Raw genomic sequence first — 19,642 nt, forward strand, 5'->3', positions numbered from 1 at the left:
TACGGATGAATTTATGTTGATTTGATTTCATATTATACACAAATGATTGCTCACCATTTGTTATTGATGCTCGAAGTTTTCAATGTTGACTTGAATTCAGGCAATTAGCAAGGAGCATCTCTTAATTTATGCAAAGAATCTCGAATAATTATCATAAATAAATAAATTATAATTTTTTATTTAAAAAAAAAAAAACACGCATTGTTTTGGTGATTCGTTTGTCTTCAGGCTGAAGTCAAAGAGGGTGAATAATCAGCTGTCCGAAGAAGTCAACCGTTTTTACTTGAGGTTCACAATTTACATCCAGTCATTTCTCTCTTGTCCCGTGAAAAATATATCTTAACCCACAACAACAACTACAACGCTGCTTCTCTTCTTTAATTTTCATTTTTCTCCCAAAATGAGCGACGTGTTCGAAGGATACGAGCGGCAGTACTGCGAGCTCTCCGCAAATCTATCCCGTAAATGTAACTCTACTTCTCTTCTTCCCGATGCAGGTAACCGCTGCTCCTCCTTCTTCATACTATTTTATTTACTTTTATTTCATCAATTTTTTGACTAAATTTTGCAGAGGAGAAGAAGGAGAAGATCTCCGAGATTAAATCTGGACTCGATGAGTGTGATGTCTTGGTATTACTTCCTTTTTTTCTTGGAAGATTAGGTTGGCGTTGCTCTGTTTTGATTTAATTTAATTTTGTTGTGGATTTGGTTTGAAGTTTAGATTCGGAAAATGGACCTAGAGGCGAGAAGTTTGCAACCGAGTGTTAAAGCTATGTTACTTGCTAAATTGAGAGAATATAAGTCTGATCTTAACAATTTGAAGAGAGAATTTAAGAGGATAACCTCGGGCAATCCTTCTCAGGCTGAACTGCTGGAATCTGATTTGCACTCGGTAATATAATATGCTTTCTTTTTCTCACTATTTGATCCGATAGATTTATATTTCATTTTTTTCTTGACTTTTTGTGTTTACTTCTTGGTATGTTTCTGCTTCAAGATTTTATCTCTTTCTTAGATTGCTTTCCATTCAATCAGACATGTTCTTACCTTTTGTAGTTGTATCTTATTACTATCTTTACTTGGTCTAATCTGGAGATTTTTTTTTTTTATGTTTAGACTATTGGAACAAATCATGTACATAAAATTCTTGCAAATTCATTTCAATTTTGGCATGTTTTCATTTCTTTTGTATTTTTTTTTTTCTTTTGAAAGTTGATAGAATTGAATTCTAGTAAGTATAGGCATTCCAAACATGAGAATTGACTAATTAGAATTGAATTGAATTCTTGTATTATTACACTTTCCAAACAAGAAGTTGATGCAGGAAACTGTGTGCTTCCTGCTGTATTTGGAAACAGAAACTATAATAAGATTTGAACTGTATGTACCTCAGAACAGTAGAAACCAAGAGCTGTCAATTTCTAAGGTAGTATTTTCACAAATTTCAATGGACATATTAGCCTTTCCTTTTCTTTTTACATCTCTTTTTACGGTTTGGTTCACTAATTTGATAACTATGGGGGTTCTTTGATGTTCTAGTCCTACTACTCAAAAAATTTATACTGGAGGTGAAATATTACTTTTTTTTTCTGTAGTAGATCGCTTTAGTTGAGACTTTCTGGTTAATTGCTGTATAATGGTGCAGGTTTCTGCAGATCAAAGAGAAAGAGTGTCGATGTCAGTAGAGAGACTAAACCAGTCAGGGGATAGAATTAAGGAGAGTAGAAGAACAATGCTGGAGACTGAAGAGCTTGGTGTCTCAATTCTTGAAGACTTGCACCAACAGCGCCAGACTCTCTTACATGCTCATAACAAGGTATTGTCTCTATTATTATTTTTATAATCTGTCTCTGTCAATTAACATATGATGCTAGCTCTGTCGTTGTTCTTATCATTCTGCAATTGAAACAGTTTGGCTTTGATCTTCCCCTGAGCTGTGAATGAACAGTAGAAGTAGAAGTTGTTATCTAACAACTTTAATTTCATATCTTTCTTATTTTCCTATTTTTCAGCTTCATGGAGTAGATGATGCCATTGACAAGAGTAAGAGAGTCTTGACATCTATGTCAAGAAGAATTTCCAAAAACAAGTGGATTGTTGGCTCAGTAATCGCTGCTCTTGTGCTTGCAATCATCTTTATTATCTCATTCAAGTTTTCTCATCACTAATGTGATAAACACTCGGTATTATTTGGTATCTGCTACACTCTGTATGTGTATTTTGTAAATAGAATTATCAGTCATCGACTAAACATCTGCCCTTGCCGTTCATGCTGTATCTTTGAAATCATATTTGTTTGGCAGTTATTTTACCAGTTGTCTTATTATGCTACCAGTTGCTTTTATAGAATCATCTTCTGGTAAGAAATGATTGATATGAGAAGTTTTGAGTCCTGCACATATGGCAGATGAAGAAAATGGCAGTTATCCCTTCCCCTTTTATATCAATGAATTTGACACTCTGTCTGAAAGTAAATGCCAGTAATCGGAGCTTGTTTCTATTATGTCTCGTTCAAACCAGCTTTTGTTTCACCGACACTCTTTTACTTGCCGTTGGTTTTTATTTCAAAATCTAATCTGTTTTCTTTTTATTTATTTATGTAAGTTGAATACAACACCAGTTTCAATCATTTATAGTAAAAATACAACTATCAATGCACTTGGTGGGTTTAAGTGATTGTTTTCATTAACTTGAAATTTGAATGCATCCTGTTTCGCTGTTTATCAGCAGGACAAGGGGGCCTGACTCTGATCTTAATCTTCTGAAACTTCAACTGTACAAGCAGAGTCCTCGATCCCTTGCTTTCGGTTACCATGATTTTCCAAATTCCATCACTGGTCTAAAGTGCTAATAATGAGTTTTAGCAATGGCAGATTTGAGAAATTTATAATGGTCAAATGTCAATTAGCTATTGGCAATCAGTTGTTTATAAATTACAATTGTAACTGATTGCGGATGGGGAGTTTGCCGTTTATGTGGACCCATTGGCCCGTTGGGTTTCCAAAAGCCTTTAGTTTAATCAACCGTGAAGCCGCACGAATAAAACTACAGAGACATACAACACGTGGAGAGAAGTCGGCCTGATCAAATTTCTATTGCTTTCTAAAATTTCCCTCGCAAAGAAAATAATTTTGTTACGCTTGTAGTTTGACCCGTCCGCTATTTGCGACCCAAATCAAAAACGCTCCCTGGACCCACCACTTCAAAATATCAGAACAAAAAAATTAAAATTAAAAATTAAAAAACGGATTCACAAAGCCAACTTTTCCTGTTCCTTCCTGCCCCAGAGTTGCAGTCTTTCACGCAGGGTATTTCTCTACCTTTCAGCGTTTCTTTCTTCTAATTGCACATTCACAGCACCTGTTCGACTATATTACTCAGAGTTCCGATTAACAGACTAACTTAGCTTTTGTAATCATAACAAACGAGAGAAAGTGATCTACTTATAAAACATGGATTCACTGGCATCTGTTTCTCCTTCTATGATTCTCCCGCCCAGTAATCCTCTTCATCTACATCATCGTCGTTTATTTTTTCCTTCCTCTTCTTTCTTTCCTCACAAGTATCCTCTTCGTTCATCTTTTTCAAGAAGGAGATGGAGAAATGTTTCGTGTAAATTAAGTAATTACAACGAACCTAGAAATGATGGTGGTGATGATGCTGGTGATGAAAGAGAAGAAATCGAAAGGGCGCTTCATCTAGACGGCACAATTCCAGGGACATCTGATGAGTTTGTGAAGCAAGTGTCTTCTCGTGCTTATGACATGCGTAGGCATCTTCAACAATCTTTTGATAGCAGCAGTTATGATGGTAACCCTTCAATTCAATTATAATACTAATTGATCCCAAAAGTTTGGTATTTAGGTATTTACTTACTTTTGGTTTGCATTTTCCCTAACAAAGTTTTGTATGTTGCTGCTCAGTATTGGAGACTAATCCATGGAGAGAACCCTCAAAGCCTGTCTATGTCCTAACCCACAGAGAAAACCAGCTCTGCACTATGAGAACTCGAAGAAATCGCAGGTTTTAATTTGGTACATACGTGTTCTACAAACTGCTTGTTATTTTTCCTAGTTAGAGCTCAGATTTTGCTCTTGAAACAGCGAAGTTGAGAGAGAGCTTGGGATTTTATTTTCCAAAGGAGGAAAGTGGAGGGCAAACCAGTCTAAACAGTCTAGACCAGAGACTAATAAGTTCCAGATGCTTGTAGAGGATATCAGAGAGGGTGTGCTTGTAAGTCTTTCTTTCTGTTGCTTGCTTCTTTAATCTTTTACTTGTCTTTTCCAATTTAAGACAATGCATTTCAAGCAATTCTTGCAAATTTGGTAACGAAGAGGCTTGCAGAAATATTTGGATCCAAAAGAAAAAGTCCATACTCCATACTTAACATCATCTCCTAGGTTTCTAGGCCCTTGTAAACTGTGCCATTATGAGGTTTCCAGAAATCATATATATAAGTCAATTACAGTAAAAGTTTGCACATGCCCAGCTGAGTTATTCCTCCAATTCTACAGTTGCTTTACATTTTCTTTCGTTTAGAGTTTTGCTCAAACTGCTTTGGCATAAGCACAATATAGTCTCTACTCCATGAATTTATCTATCAAACTACACTGAGGCTAGACATTTTCTAGCAGTTAGTCTGTCCTATTTTAGTAGATAGCCTGTATACCTGTAGAATGGCTAATGCAAATAAATCAGTTTGGTGGTGATCACAAAGTATTTAAAGCACTGTAGTAGTGATTTCCATGTGCAGTAGCAGTATAGAAATCCACTTCTCTATTAGCCTTCTTCATTCTGTTGGAAACAAGACACATCACATTGTACATAATGCCTCTAGTCTTGATGCTGGAGAAATCCATTCATTATTGGAGATCATAGGCGATTCTCAAGTACAAAGGTAAAGCCAAATGAGAGCAGCTTCAGTGCTGAGGTGAAGAAGTAATGGACGTTTCAAATGTCTACTGCTATGCTGGATAAATATTATGATTATAAGATTTCTGACTTTCAAGATATAACACAATAATATGTTGGACTTTGAAATGTGAACTGCCAGGATATTGTAAAGCTGCTTTTGATTTATACCATGTGATTTGTCCTTCATAAGCTCAAATGTCGACAAGTACATTCTTATAATTTAAGAATATTAATGTCATAAAAGTTATTATTGCTTGTCATTGGCTTCCAATCCTGTTGCTTCAAATGCTTTGGTCTGATACCTTACAAATTTAGAGCAGGCTGTTTTATATTTGAAATCCCATTTTATCTGTGGTTGCTTGGTCCGATTGAAAAAATAAATAAATCTTGCTGCAGGTATTTGAAGACGAGAACGAAGCTGTAAAATATTGTAATTTACTGCAAGGAGGAGGTAAAGGTTGTGAAGGCGTTGCAGAAATTGAAGCCTCATCAGTAAGAGTCTGAGCTAAGGTTTAATTTAATATTATTTTTGTATCTACTCTGTGAAAATTGGTTTTAATATGGCGCCTCCTCTGCAGGTATTTGATCTTTGCCGTAAAATGAGGGCTCTTGCTGTCCTATTCAGAAGAGGAAGAACACCTCCTCTACCACAAAGTCTGGAGCTTAACTTGAGAGCCCGGAAGCGCTCCCTTGAAGACCAAGAGGACTTGATATGAATATGAAGTGATGGAGCAAGAATACATTGAGATGTCACACTGCTGAAACTGAAAAGTATTAGGTAAATACTGTAATTAAAAATGATGTTGTATGATATGAAGTAAAATAGCTTGATTCTACACATTCGTGTAACATTCAAATTAGTCATAATGTTTCTGGCACTCGTAGAAAGGCTGCATCTGAATTTATGCTTGTACTGCAATCTACGTGTTGTATGGAATCATTACTCTGTCGTTCTCGCTCCAGGCAACAAGTAGCCTTAGTTCAATACACTTAAAAAGCATCGAGATGTCGGTTGTGGAATTGTGATATCTTTAAGCACCACTGAAGTATTCATTTTTTGCCCCTACTGCTCCTTTCTTCTATTAAAATAAAATAATATTAAAAGAATAAAGGATTAAATACTTTTTTAAATTTGTAGTTCAAGCTCAAATAAGTTTTATTTTAACTATTTTAACAAATAGCCTCTTAACTTTAAGATCAAATAGATCTAATTTTTGATTAAAACTATTAAAATTGATGGCAATGGTACTAATGATGATTTGATAAAGTGGACGGTAATAGTGAAATATACAATAATTTTTATTTTTAATTTTTTGATAAAATACAAAAAAATTAAATTTTATTTAAATATCAAAAATTAATATTTATCTAAGTTTTATTTTATTTAACTAATTTAAACAATAAGGTTGAGAGATATATTCATAATTTTTTTAAGATCCAGATCTATTTAAGTATAAAATAAAAATTATGAACGTATTTATTAAAATAGTTAAAATTGGACTTATTTGATTCTAAGTCTTAAATTTATAAAATATTTAACCCATTTTTTAATATAAAAATGACTGAGGTTACGAGGATTAAGATAAATAAATTTGTAATCGGATCTAGTTAATAGTAATAAATGTTATAATTCTAATATAAGATCATTTCTTTCACCGATTTTTTTTCCTTAATGCAAAAGATTAGTATCAGAACTAGAATAGGTTTTTACTCAAAAGGAAGTATAAAAATGGCAGGAACAAGATGAAGAATATGCTGTAAAAAAAGTGGCAGTCTCTGCACATATTTTTCATTATCCAAGGCAGACAGACCATTTTGTACTATTTGAAAAATCTGATGCCCTTTTCTATCTTGAGAAAAGTGACAGAAAATACATATTAAAAAATTCAAGTTGCTAAACGAGTCTCCGTAGTATTATTACCTTTACGTGTCCTTATGCTATAAGTTTATTAATATCCAGTAATATAACCAAAAAAATATGTATATATATTCCAACATGTAAGTTACCATCTTATGCTTATCCAAATAAAATAAATATACTTGAAAGAATAGAACAAATAATAAAATAATATAAAAAGATCAGCAACTCGACAGTTGAATGTAAAAAGGGAAGGAATGGCTTCACAGTTCATGCGATACACGGTGAACTAATAAGAAAAAGCCGAAATAAAGTATCTACTGCTTTATTATTATTATTATTATATATATTTCTGTTGAAAAAGTAAAACCATAATAACAGATACAAAATAGAGATAAAAAAAAAAAAAGAACCTCCTCATTAATTCAACAAAAAACTTTATTATCAGCTCATCTTTTACGCGCTCACACTAAAACAACCAGAACCGAAGAATCTTCCCTTTTTGTTCCGATCTCACCATGAGCTCCGGTACTTCCTCCGCCGGTGGCGAACGAGGACCTCCACCGCCTTCATCCGACAAGCAAAAAGAGAAGGCGAGAGTGAGCAGGACGTCAATGATACTGTGGCACGCTCACCAGAACGACGCTGCGGCTGTAAGGAAACTTCTAGAGGAAGATAGATCTCTAGTTCGCGCTAGAGATTATGATAGTCGAACTCCTCTTCATGTTGCTTCTCTTCATGGTTGGATCGATGTTGCTAAGTGTTTGATTGAGTTTGGCGCTGATGTCAACGCCCAGGATCGCTGGAAAAATACGGTAACGTTTTTTGTGTGTTTCATTTTTAAATTTAGCTTAATTTTAACTGACGTTAATTATTTTTTTTTATTTTATTAAATTCTTCCGGTGATGTGGCAGCCATTAGCTGATGCAGAAGGAGCTAAGAAACATAATATGATTGAGCTTCTAAAATCATATGGTGGCTTGTCTTATGTGAGTATTTATGCTTCTTTACTGTATTTTAAGTGGTGATTGCTTAATGTTACATTATTTGTTTTGAAAATATATCTCATTTCAGGGAGATTTTTATGCTTAAGGTATCAGTTCATTTTGAAGTTTATCTCTTTAGATTTTTTTTAAAAAAGAATTACATAGTTTATTCTAGTTAATTATGGAGTTTGTATCTCGATCATATTAATGCTATTGTGTTAGAAATTTTTTTTCTTTTCTTTTTATCAATTAAATAGAGAAATCTGGTTTTGAAAATGCCATCAATTATAGTTATAAGATCCTTTTTTTCCCTTGTCATGTGCCTTTGGATGATAGACTTCTATAATTAAAATGTGTGTGTGAGACCTAGCTAAGTTTGTTAACTCAAATTGCAGGGGCAAAATGGAAGCCATTTTGAACCAAAACCTGTTCCACCACCTCTACCAAACAAATGTGATTGGGAAATTGACCCGTCAGAGCTCGACTTCTCAAATTCAGCAATTATTGGAAAGGTGTGATTTTATCTCTCGTAATTTCTGATTATGCGTATGGTCAAGAACCTATTGGCTATTGGGCACAATATTTCAGTAGTTTATGCTTGAGCTTTGGATTGTGAATGCCGAATACTACTAAAGTTTTAGTTAGTTAAAGTTTCTGTTATTATTAGTGGTTTTCTGAAGGATGTCCTTTATTATGCTTTATCTGAATGGGAATTGTAGTTCTAGATTGTTATGATTTGTAAAATAAGAAATATGTTTTATCTGGAAAGTTTTATAGACTGTAGGGACAAATAGTGTGGTGGCGTTTTCAACTTTATCAATGGAAAATCTTTTACCTTTTCAGGTTGAGTGTCACTGAAGCATATTTTCTCCACAGTTATAAGTAGGTTGCCATGTTACATAGTCTTGCTTTATGTGTGCCCATCTTAACTTGGTATTTCTGATTCATGAAGGTAAATTTATGAAGATCTGATGCTGAAGTTGCTTGTTACTCATATGACTGGGAATTTATCTTTATTATTTCCTTGGAGTTTTATATTGTTTGTTTGTTGTCTTGGGTCCTTTGGCCCGTTCATTGAATCAGTTAATTTGCAACTAGTGGGAGAGCCATATTAGTGTCATTGCCCTAAGGATGTGGCTCTGCCACTCATACTTCCCCATCAAACCTCTGCACTGAGCACTGGCACCTATATAGATTCATTATCCTGAAATTTCCTCAAAATAGTAGGTTTTTTTTTTGTCTATTAACTTATCTGTAATTGTAGTAAAATTCTGGTTTGCTTTTAATGCAAGTGGAATTTTTTTCTTGAGATATGAATGAAATGGACAACATAGTGGAATATAATTTTTCCTGGGAACTATAAGAGTTTTTCTTCAAAACAGTGGGCCAAGACACCCAGGTAATACTTCCAAACGCTAATGGTAGGGCCCAACTTTTTTTTTTCTGGATCATCTGTGCTATATGAAAAATGGTTTGCTATATGTTATTTGATCACATCTTATGTTCTACCCGATTTTTGTTTGGTTACTAGTAGTAGGAGAATAGAATAATGGGGTGAGGGAGAAATAATCAGTTGTTATAACTTTAGTTTGGTTGCAAAAATCAAATGTCTACTTTTGTCACTTTCACCTTGATATCATCTATGTGTAACTTGTGGCAGTCGGCTTTCAATTTCTTGGTGCATCTCTTCTATTTTTATCTGCAAGTTCTACTGCTTATATTAGCTTGTCCTATAGGGATCTTTTGGCGAGATCTTGAAAGCCTATTGGCGTGGAACACCAGTAGCTGTTAAACGCATCCTTCCATCACTTTCGGATGACAGATTGGTGATGTGAGTTCTTCTAGTTGGGTTGCACTTATAAATTGTATTCCAGTTGCTTACAGTTAGTTTGGTTAATAATGTTGGGACTTGTGAACTCTGATCAACTAATTGTCAGACCCAATTAACGATAGCATATACTTAATAGGATAAGACTTCTTTAGAGGTTGTATTGGTTTTGTACAAAAAGACGCTATGCTCAAAACTTTTATTTGTTGAAAACTGATAATATTCAAAATAAAAGTTTGAATGAACATATTGCAACTCTGGAATGCGGGAAATCTACTTTGAAGTAATTTTCTCATTATTCTTCTCTGGAGGTGGTTGTTCTCGACCTTTTAATTAAATTAAGAGGCTTTTGCTTCTCCTATATTAACCATATTGGTGGCAATTCTTCGCAATAATTAATGAATCAGGTTGGGGTTTTTGTCTATATCGTGGTTTTCTTCCTTGCTCATCTTTCACTTTCCTGATTCAGCCAGGACTTCAGGCATGAGGTTAATTTGCTAGTGAAGCTTCGCCACCCCAATATAGTCCAATTTCTAGGAGCTGTCACTGAGAAGAAGCCCCTTATGTTGATTACAGAGTATTTACGAGGGGTATATGATTTACTATCTGCTTCTTGTTCTAAATATCATATTCTCTCTGAAAGTTATTGTTACTGACTTGAAAATTTATCTCCAATTCCCAAGCCAATCCTGATCTATCAGAGTATTCATTTTGTTGTCTTAGGGGGATCTGCATCAGTACCTGAAGGAAAAGGGTGCACTTAGTCCTTCAACAGCCATCAACTTTGCTCTGGATATTGCCAGGTATTGCAAGCATCTGAAGAAACTCTTGAATCCAGTACATTTTTCTTTGAGAACTGGGGTTTTCCTGTCCTTCTACCCGTATATAACTTTTGTCATTGGTATTTAGTTTTTTTTTTTTTTGGTAAATGTAAATCTCTGAGGCTTTACTAATTATAGCAATCAATATTAATTTAGAAATTCTGCAAAAAGAGATGTGATTCTACGTAATACTTCCCATAATCTATTAAGCTATACTTGCAGCATTTTTATTAAAATATGGGGTTATGTTTCACTTGGAACATATAAGGGCTTTGTGGCACTATAACCTTTCTCTTCTCAGTCATTATGGCTAAGCATATGAAGATAGTTTTTTTTTTTTTTCATTTTTTGTTGAATAAGTCCTAGGCATTTTATTAATTCAGTGATATTTGCTTAAAATGAAAAGAAATGAATTCCTTAGTCTTTTAACCATTACTTCAGTTATTTTCAACTCGTAGATGCTTTATGAAATGTGCACGATACGTGGCTTTGAGTGGTATAACATTATGTCACATTTTATTACTCAGGGAAACAAATATGAAAATTAATTGAACCACTTTATAACTCCCCTTGTAAATCTTTTACTAGGTGAAACATGCAGCTTTAGAAATTTTGATTATTATGCTAATCAGAGTTTTATATATCTTATCAGAGGCATGGCTTATCTTCACAATGAGCCAAATGTCATCATTCACAGAGACCTAAAACCAAGGTGAGCTCACTTCTGCATTAGCTTCTGCTGGAGAAATAACCATGTCTATTAATTAAGTTATAGCTAATCAGTTTGTGGTCTAAGGCTTTGAGCAGAAAATAGAATTTAGCACCCTAATTTGCAATAATTTTGGAAACAGCTTTAGCATTTCCGAACAATATAAGATGGCCTTTCTCATTGTTTCTTTTCTTCTTGGCTTCCAATTTTGAAAATATTGATTTCTTCTTGGCTTCCAATTATGAAAATATTGATTTCTTCTTGGCTTCCAATTTTGAAAATATTGATCAGGAAGCTCCAGCTTCTTTTCTGTTTTTACCTATTACACGTGTTTTCTAAATCTCAGGAATGTTCTTTTAGTCAACTCCAATGCTGATCATTTGAAAGTTGGAGATTTTGGATTAAGCAAGCTCATCAAGGTTCAGAATTCTCATGACGTATACAAAATGACTGGCGAGACGGGGAGCTGTGAGTGTCTAACAAAACTTCTATGAATGAAACAAGTTCATTTTCTTATACTTACATCTGTGAGTGTCTAATAAAATTTCTCTGAACGAAACAAGTTCATTTTCTTATACTTACATTCCTTTGCTTTGTTGTAACCCAACAAAAGACCGATACATGGCTCCTGAAGTTTTCAAGCACCGGAAATATGATAAGAAGGTTGATGTTTTCTCTTTTGCAATGATCCTCTATGAGGTAACCTTTTGGTTTCTGCAAGACAACATACATAATGACACAAAGTAATCAAAATAAGTTGTAATTTGATTTATTCTCCAATGCAGATGCTTGAAGGGGAACCCCCACTTGCAAATTATGAGCCTTATGAAGCAGCCAAATTTGTGGCAGAGGGGCACAGGCCAACATTTCATGCCAAAGGATTTACCATTGAACTTAGGGAGTAAGTCAAATTCAATATATTTCCAGTTATTTCTACAAAGGATGTCCTCTGTCTGCAGTTTAATAGTGAACCTGCCATTATATAACATGATTCGCTTAATCAATCCCAATATCAAAAGGCCTCTTAGGTGGCATGCACACATCTATCATCTGAGGCATTCTTTTTGGAGTTAACAAGTTTATCACAATCTAAGATTGGCCCGTTATACTGAAAATAGTGAGGTTCAGAACTGCATGAAAGTAAAGTGTTGATGTTCATTTATCTTGGTTGTTTTCTGGATTGACAAAAGAAGGATAGAAGAGAGAGTTATAGCCAAATTATATCAATGATTATAAAGAGATTTCTCCTACTTAGTCTTTGTGCTTCCATTCCCTGCAAACTAACTGGAAAACAATAAAAGGGGTCTGACAAATATTCTCCTTTAGTACAAAGAGTCATGCCTCCACAACTCCTATCCCATTTAGCCCCTCAACTTTCTAGTCTGATTCAACTCAGAAAAGGCAAGTGATGCATCAAACCTGCTTCAGTTCTCCAAATAATACACTTGACAGTACTGATTTTTGTTCAATCATAATGACATTCAACATCTTCCTATATTTAAGCTTATCTATTTATTATCTGATAGTGTTTAGTACTCGGCATCTCTACCTTGACCTGTACTTCCCAAGACATTTTCCTCCCACCCCTCCCCGCAAATTTAAACAATTAAGATACAAGAAAAGGCTTAAACTGCCTAAAGTTTATGTCGTCGTTGGTTTTGCTAAATTCTTTCTCTGAATGTTTTCAGATTAACAGATCAGTGTTGGGCTGCTGACATGAACAGAAGACCTTCTTTTCTAGAAATCCTCAAGAGACTTGAAAAGATCAAGGAAGTCTTACCTGCAGATCATCATTGGAGCTTATTCAATGCATAATACAGCGCAATGACATGGCCAAATATATAGATCTGCAGTGCATGCCTGTCATTTCCTTTTTTCCGCAATTGTGCAGATGCTGCTGTGAATAGATTTGACTCAGAAAGATTGTGAGATACCACTGTTACTGGTTTCCACTAAATGGATCCGATTTTTAGCAGGGTCAGTGTAGGGGTTCACTGGCCTTTTCTTATTGATATTAAGCAGTCAGCCAAGATGTCATTCAATTAGCTTGCATAAGTTCGTTATCTGACCCGGATATTCTCCTTTGCTATCCAATTGTAATTTGTTGTGGACTGTGAGTAGGAAAGAACCCAGCAATATGATATTTCCCATCCTTTGAAAGTCCTAAGTGTCTATACTATCTTGTTGCTAGACGTCTTGATCTTCCTATCATCAAGTTGTTGATTATTTTTTATTGGATATTGTAAGCGTTAATCAATTCATGCATGTGTAATAAATTCTATAATCTGCCTCAGCTTGCATTTTGGAATCATTTTAGACGGATATCATAATTTTTTCCGCTTGGATTTTCATTTGTAGAATGTATTGTTGCAAAAATGATACAGAAGGTAATTCGTCTCCGAAGGAACCAGCCATCAGAAGCTCCCCGAATTCAATGTTCTAATCCTGTAGCTAGGAAGAATAGACTGGCATCTGCCTCAGCAGAGTCTTCTTCCCTAGGTACCAAAGCAAGTAATCATTCATAGAAGGGTCTGGCTATGGCAAGAACGTCCACAGAGCTGACTCCCTTTTTGACAGGCGAATAAGCGAGAGCCAGGAGATAGACTTTCGATGATGATAGGGGCTAATCTATCTATATGAGATGTCTAAGGTTCTGATTCTTAAGGAATAGGAAGAGAGATTTCCGGGTGAAATGAAAAATGATAGATCTTATAAGTAAGTATTTATCAAAAAGAGAGTTTATCACTGCGCATAAGATATGCGCTGGTAAGATGCTTACATTTGCGTTGAAGAGGCTGCAAGGATAATTTTCTTCCACAAATGGATCTTTTTCTTTTTCAGGCAGTTGGGATATTTTCATGTCAGTTTTCTACCATTATGGCTAAAGTGATTCAAGCATGCTTGATAAAAATATTAGATGCAACCTACGTGGTTAGCAACAAAGAAAGATGGAAAGCATTTGCAAGGACTTCATATCTTGACGAGGAAAGATACAAAGTATCACAATGATATGTTGCCCTTGCATCTTGAAAAGCATAAATTCACAGTAACTGAAAGGGAGTCAAAATCCCAGGTAACTTGAAAATTATTCTTTCACATCATTTTACAGCAGGGAGCAAAAAAAGATGATAGAATATTGTGTTGTATTAGCCTGTTTCAATATTAGAGTTAAATGAGCTTCTTCTTCTCGAAAAAGGTCTTCAGGTGCCATACTTGCAAGCCTGCTACTGATAAACATACGATGAGAGATAGAAAACTAAACCAACCCATCCTTGAGTTAGTAGCTCGGTTCAACTCCTGCATTTGTTCTTCTCTGAAACAAGCACACCAAACGTGTTAAAGCTGATTTGGAATTCAAATAAACAACATTCTTTGAGAAATTAAGTACATCAGCTTCCACGTTTCTTTAATAAACTATATTTCTCTTTACCTTTCGCGGAGACTATACATCTCCTCCTGAATGGAAATAACAGTATCATGCAGCTTCTTCAGCTCTAATTCCATTACCTGGCATCATAAAAGTGATATAAGAATATTTCAATGCCCATTAATGACATTTGGAAGGATAATGATATTTGGATACCTAAACTTTTTGAGATTTTCCACTTGAGTGCCTAGGGTTTTTTTTTGTTAAACTTCTTAATGCGTGTATTCATGCAATTAAGGGTCTATATGTAATTTAAATTTGAAATCAATTGCTTCTGCACTTTTCTGGCAACCAGAAATCTTATGAGAAGATGAAAACACAAATCAAAGCATACTGCATGTCATCTAACTGATAGTTTATTGTAGCAAATTCTTGAGGCTTGTCCGCTGAAACTTACTTAAGTAAAACAAGATTGGAGAATTATGTCTTTCTAGACTGTTAATCTAACAGCTTGAACGGTTAACCTATCACAGTGTCACTCCTCATAAATGCTGCACCGCAAACAATGAAAATCACCTCATTTGTATTGCATCACTCCTCACTAAATGCAAACACCATTTCTACAAGCATGGTTTGTAATAAGTAATTTCCTGAGGTCTTTTAATGCCCAACATTAATTGGATTTATTGTTACATGATAATTCAATTTGATTTTATCAGGATATATTACTTGGAAGAAGATGTGGTGTAATTGAGTTGTGACAATTAATTTTCCACCATATATTGCTTCTATAGAGTTCCATTTGTTGCTTCTGTAGAGTTTTAAGTCCATATAGTTATCTATTTTACCTGCCACATCTCATTCTTAGCTATAGTTGGGTTATAAGCTGCTACATCTTTACATGTAGGCAGGTGCCTGATGCAGAAGCCCTTTATGCTTGAACAACATATCATCCATTTTTTATAAAATAAACTTCAGAGTTCACAGAACCAAAGCATCAAATTTAACCCATCAAAAGATGATGCAGTTACCTTCATTGAAGTCAGGTAATATTTGGAGTTCCTATTTACTTAACTGCGGACGAGGGATACTGTAAGGTGGACAATACTAACATCTAGATTGACTGTTTAATTTTCTTTAAACTTCGAGGTTCAGTTCAAGCAATGAGTTACAGAATAGAAGACACATCAACAGCTAAAAAAGGATACTAGCCTGCAATCCAGGATAGGGATAGTATGTTTTCCTGCTCTGGTGGTTACTTGCCTTGCAGAATCCTAATGGGAAGGGTAAAACCTAACTCATTTATAAATGGGCTGGGCAAGGTAATGTCATACCACCTATAATAACTACATTAACAAAAATTGTTACAATGATTTTTATTGAAGTTGTCAATAGAATGAACGCAATAGTTAAGGGCATATATAAGCTACCTGTAAATATAATGTGTAGTTTTTTTATTTTTATAAATATTAGCACTTTCTTTACTCTAAATAATCAGGTTAATATTGAACTTGACATGCTCTGCTCTGCCTCAAAATAAGATTGGTCAGATACGGGTATGCTAAAACAGGATGCATATCTGACCCAATTGCCATTCTTAATCCAGAGAGTATCCACTTAACCTCCCCCTGACAATAATATCCGAACAAAGCTGAAGAGCCTGTCACCTAGCCTCAAGCAACCACCTTTAACAACTAAATCAATTCAACCAACAAGGAAAACAACTTCATCCCTTCATAATCTGATCGCTCATATATACTCCTACATAGCATTTTAGTGATCTCCTCTCCTAAATTGCATACTCCAATACTTCCAAATGTCTTAAACTGTTATCAGCATAAAAATTTCCACTTTATGAGGTGCCATTAAAAAATTTCCCCTAATTTCTTAGCTAGATCAAATTCAACACACCCATCGTCATTTCTCATCTCAATTTAAGCTGTAATCCCAATAATAAACTTTTATCACTATTCAACCAAAAAAGAATTATTCTCAAATCTGATAAATACCCAAATGACAGAAAACCGCAAATTAAGAGAGAAAGAATGAAAAAGACTTACATCAATAGAGCCTTTCTTGGCAACATTTGTCCAATCTTTAGCAGCGACACCAGTTTTCCAATCAAAATCAACAGTCAAAGTAACTTGAGGCTTATGATCCGCCGCCCAAAAACACGTCATGTAATCTCCTGCCTCCGCTGCCGTAAACGCAAACTGCCCAGATGGTACATGCTCGGCGTAGTGATAACTATTCCCATAACTCGATGTCACCTAATAAATCAAATTAAATCTTTAAAAAAAGGGGAAAAAGATTTAAAAAGAAACATGGTTTTATCAGAAAATACGCACTCTAACAGTGAGCGAGTGTGTAGTAGGCAAGGGCTGGCCTTCGTTAGGATTAACAACGCTGTACTTGCCAACAGTCATCGCATTGCTTTGGATGTCTTCCGCAATACATTTGGTTTGACCTGATTGTAAATCAAACCGAAGTGATTCTGTTGTAGAAGATAAAAGACCCACTATGCTTATTGCAATTATAACTGAATCAAGTAATCTGGTACCCATGATTGCTGCCTTTCTTTTCGAGCAGCTATGAGAAAGATTTGGGTTATGTTATGTGCTGGTTTTGAGTTGTGTTGTTTTGCGAAGTCGTCGAATGCTCGGTTTGCGGAGACGAAAAAGAAAAGAAAGGAAGAGGGAAAGAAATGGGTTATGGCCAGCTGGTGAGTTTTGATTGGATTTAACACGTCTGTTTAGACAAGATTCATAGACTCGTGATACACTGTACTTGCTTCGAACCTCAAAGACCGCAGCTTTTTATTTTTTGTTTTCTTAGGTTTTTATTTTTATTTTTGAACACAAAGTGTTCATGCGTACCCAAGGATTTAGGTTTCTTTGGATCCTATTATTCCTAATTGTCGTAGATTTAGGTTTACTAAGTTTAAATAAGGCTATTAGTTAATTCTTAAAAGGAATTAATACTCTGATAATATTTTCAATAATAATAAATTAGTGAAGTTTATTATTGTTTTTTGAGTATTTTATTGTAATTATAATCTAAAAAGAGAAACTAATATTGATATTTATATAACTTTACTTTTTTTTGACAGATTATGTAACTTTACTTGAGTAAATAAATTTAAACAACTATATATGTATATATACTTTTAATCAACCTGACTTAAACTTTACTTAACAAATTAGGTTCATTATTGTAATGAATTTAGAAAAAACAAATTTAAATAATTTTATAGAGTCAAATCTCATTAACTTATGAACATTTTATTTTAATGCAGCCTTAGTGTACCTATCATATATGTGAGATTGACTTTATATTATATTCAAGTTATATATATATTAAAAGAAAAGTTTATGTAAATACATGGAATTGTTCCCCATTTTGTTTTGAGGGAGGGGCAGCATTGACTCTGACAGTGTAATATTTTCCAACTGATCCATTTCTCCGCTTCTTGTAACCCTCTCGCACAAGAAGTTAATACTAAACCACTTGTGTGCTCTCTCAAATCTCTTTTCTTTTGGTGGGTATGTGTTTTGGTCATTTGGTGCAATGTTTTTCTTGAAAGTCCAGCTAATCCGACTTTACTCCTGACGCTTACTGTGGTCTCCTTATGGCCAAGCTGGTAGAGGTACAGTTTTGTAAAAGAAAAAGAGTGTTCTCCATGACCTCCTTATATTTCCTTGACCAATGCAGGCCTTTGGGCTGTGTTTACAGGCTTTTTGAGTCTGTTCCTGTTCTTTATGTTTCAATGAGTATTTGTACCCTTTATTCTAAACCTATTAAGGGTCTATTACAATTTGGATAATTTATTTGTTAGATTTTAACCGGATCCTCTTGTGATTGCTATTTCGAGCCTAAAGACCATTTTATACTAATATTATTTTCCATTGACCAAAAGAAACTTAGTCCTTTTCTTGAAAGAATAAAATGAGCCATTATGTTCTTTCTAAAAATGGAATGAGTGTTGGAATTAGAGCCAAGCAAATCAATTTCTACTTTTATAAAAATAATTTAAAATTTTTCATATATTTTTATAATTCTCACATATGAATATGAATTATAAGAGAATATTCAATATCGATTCTTATAACACTGTCCGTAGAGTTAATAAACTAATTTTATTAAATATCTATTTACTGAGTTACTCATCTAAAATAAAAATGATTATAAATACTTTAATAAAACATCGCAAAAATACTATCTCAACAATTTTATAAATATTAAATCAAGTTTCAATCTAGAAATCCATATGGTATATCAAATTTTAATAATAATGCAGTCTACAACAATAAAGAAATGGAGCCAAAATTCACGAGGACCTAATGCATCCGCCAACTCTGTGCATTGTTCTTTTGTCAAGTGCACCTTAATTTACATTTTTCTTGGCAATTAAACTAGTTCTCTTTAATATATATTAAACTAGTTTTTATATCTGTTACTGTATTTAAATATTTTATTCGTAAATATACATTTATTTAGATTTATATCCGATTATTATCAATTAATTTAAATATTACCAATGTTGCATATTGTTATTGGTATTCTAGAGAACAAAAACATAGAATAAAAAATAATATAGATAAGAGAAAAGAACAAGTATGAAACCAATTGAAGGCAGGTAACATTCATGCAATGGGTCATCCGAAATTGTATTTAAAGTGACATAATTATAAGCATGTTGAAAGTAAAATGGGGAAATGAATGAGATGCGTGCTTGGCATGTGAACATGCAAAAGGGGAATCCGCTCCGCCGAGCTATGATATTAATGAGTAGCCAGAATTTACAAAATAAAGAGGTCGATTTTAAGTTGGAGGAAAATGACACCCTAAGTTATGCCACTGCTGCACTTAATTTGACATTTATACTTTGCGTATGAGTTATTTACTTCTTATCTTGAAAACTTCAACCCTTTTTACTTTTGCTTTCACATGTCAACATTACCATTAATGATTGAGAATATGCACATAATCTTCTGAAAACTGAAGAGGTTACTTGTAGACAAGATTTCAGTTCATTTTGTGTTGCAAGAACGTTAGCAATCTCAAGGCTTCTAATTTGAAAAGGGTGATGGAGACATTTAACATCCATAATGCATATTATATTATATTATGGTATTACCCAATTAAGAATAATAACTTAG

General features: G+C 34.2%; 4 protein-coding genes across 5 annotated transcripts; 3 read left to right on the forward strand and 1 right to left on the reverse strand.

Annotated features, from left to right (window-relative positions):
• Window positions 1–302: 302 nt before the first annotated feature.
• On the forward strand, window positions 303–2,311 carry LOC8281852 (vesicle transport v-SNARE 12). 2 transcript variants are annotated; one of them, XM_002522438.4, is made up of 5 exons: window positions 303–497; window positions 572–630; window positions 722–892; window positions 1,646–1,816; window positions 2,013–2,311. In XM_002522438.4, exons 1-5 carry the CDS (start codon window positions 401–403, stop codon window positions 2,166–2,168), a joined length of 654 nt encoding a protein of 217 aa, XP_002522484.2. In that variant the 5' UTR covers window positions 303–400; the 3' UTR covers window positions 2,169–2,311. The 2 variants fall into 2 exon arrangements, with proteins under 2 accessions (XP_002522484.2, XP_048228524.1); XM_048372567.1 differs by having other exon boundaries at window positions 444–497; window positions 717–892.
• A 390-nt stretch (window positions 2,312–2,701) lies between these two features.
• On the forward strand, window positions 2,702–5,942 carry LOC8281851. Its single transcript, XM_002522437.4, has 5 exons — window positions 2,702–3,810; window positions 3,924–4,023; window positions 4,104–4,233; window positions 5,311–5,406; window positions 5,493–5,942. The coding sequence occupies exons 1-5, from the start codon at window positions 3,453–3,455 to the stop codon at window positions 5,628–5,630; spliced, it is 822 nt and encodes a 273-aa protein (XP_002522483.2). The 5' UTR covers window positions 2,702–3,452; the 3' UTR covers window positions 5,631–5,942.
• Window positions 5,943–7,064: 1,122 nt separating this feature from the next.
• Window positions 7,065–13,409, forward strand: LOC8281850 (integrin-linked protein kinase 1). Its single transcript, XM_002522436.4, has 11 exons — window positions 7,065–7,587; window positions 7,687–7,761; window positions 8,154–8,270; window positions 9,495–9,589; window positions 10,056–10,176; window positions 10,310–10,389; window positions 11,060–11,119; window positions 11,463–11,584; window positions 11,730–11,815; window positions 11,902–12,017; window positions 12,805–13,409. The coding sequence occupies exons 1-11, from the start codon at window positions 7,291–7,293 to the stop codon at window positions 12,929–12,931; spliced, it is 1,296 nt and encodes a 431-aa protein (XP_002522482.1). The 5' UTR covers window positions 7,065–7,290; the 3' UTR covers window positions 12,932–13,409.
• A 754-nt stretch (window positions 13,410–14,163) lies between these two features.
• Window positions 14,164–17,201, reverse strand: LOC8281849 (transmembrane emp24 domain-containing protein p24delta9). Its single transcript, XM_002522435.4, has 4 exons — window positions 16,832–17,201; window positions 16,544–16,753; window positions 14,547–14,623; window positions 14,164–14,429 (listed from the first exon to the last, which is right to left on the reverse strand). Exons 1-4 carry the CDS (start codon window positions 17,045–17,047, stop codon window positions 14,285–14,287), a joined length of 648 nt encoding a protein of 215 aa, XP_002522481.1. The 5' UTR covers window positions 17,048–17,201; the 3' UTR covers window positions 14,164–14,284.
• Between the last annotated feature and the right edge of the window lie 2,441 nt (window positions 17,202–19,642).

The sequence above is a fragment of the Ricinus communis genome, chromosome 1 (genome assembly GCF_019578655.1).
Source record: "Ricinus communis isolate WT05 ecotype wild-type chromosome 1, ASM1957865v1, whole genome shotgun sequence".
Lineage (NCBI taxonomy): Eukaryota > Viridiplantae > Streptophyta > Magnoliopsida > Malpighiales > Euphorbiaceae > Ricinus > Ricinus communis.

Bases quoted from the DNA above. Each gene is read 5' to 3' on its own strand.
- LOC8281849 (XM_002522435.4), bottom strand. From the start codon at position 17,047: ATGGGTACCAGATTACTTGATTCAGTTATAATTGCAATAAGCATAGTG. The intron at 16,754-16,831 runs GTGCGTATTTTC...TTGATTTATTAG, and splicing joins CACACTCGCTCACTGTTAGA to GTGACATCGAGTTATGGGAA. The intron at 14,430-14,546 runs GTAAAGAGAAAT...TGCTTGTTTCAG, and splicing joins ATGTATAGTCTCCGCGAAAG to AGAAGAACAAATGCAGGAGT.
- LOC8281852 (XM_002522438.4), top strand. From the start codon at position 401: ATGAGCGACGTGTTCGAAGGATACGAGCGGCAGTACTGCGAGCTCTCC. The intron at 631-721 runs GTATTACTTCCT...TTTGAAGTTTAG, and splicing joins TCGATGAGTGTGATGTCTTG to ATTCGGAAAATGGACCTAGA. The intron at 893-1,645 runs GTAATATAATAT...ATAATGGTGCAG, and splicing joins TGGAATCTGATTTGCACTCG to GTTTCTGCAGATCAAAGAGA.
- LOC8281850 (XM_002522436.4), top strand. From the start codon at position 7,291: ATGAGCTCCGGTACTTCCTCCGCCGGTGGCGAACGAGGACCTCCACCG. The intron at 11,816-11,901 runs GTAACCTTTTGG...TCTCCAATGCAG, and splicing joins TTGCAATGATCCTCTATGAG to ATGCTTGAAGGGGAACCCCC. The intron at 12,018-12,804 runs GTAAGTCAAATT...GAATGTTTTCAG, and splicing joins TTTACCATTGAACTTAGGGA to ATTAACAGATCAGTGTTGGG.
- LOC8281851 (XM_002522437.4), top strand. From the start codon at position 3,453: ATGGATTCACTGGCATCTGTTTCTCCTTCTATGATTCTCCCGCCCAGT. The intron at 4,024-4,103 runs GTTTTAATTTGG...CTCTTGAAACAG, and splicing joins AGAACTCGAAGAAATCGCAG to CGAAGTTGAGAGAGAGCTTG. The intron at 4,234-5,310 runs GTAAGTCTTTCT...ATCTTGCTGCAG, and splicing joins ATATCAGAGAGGGTGTGCTT to GTATTTGAAGACGAGAACGA.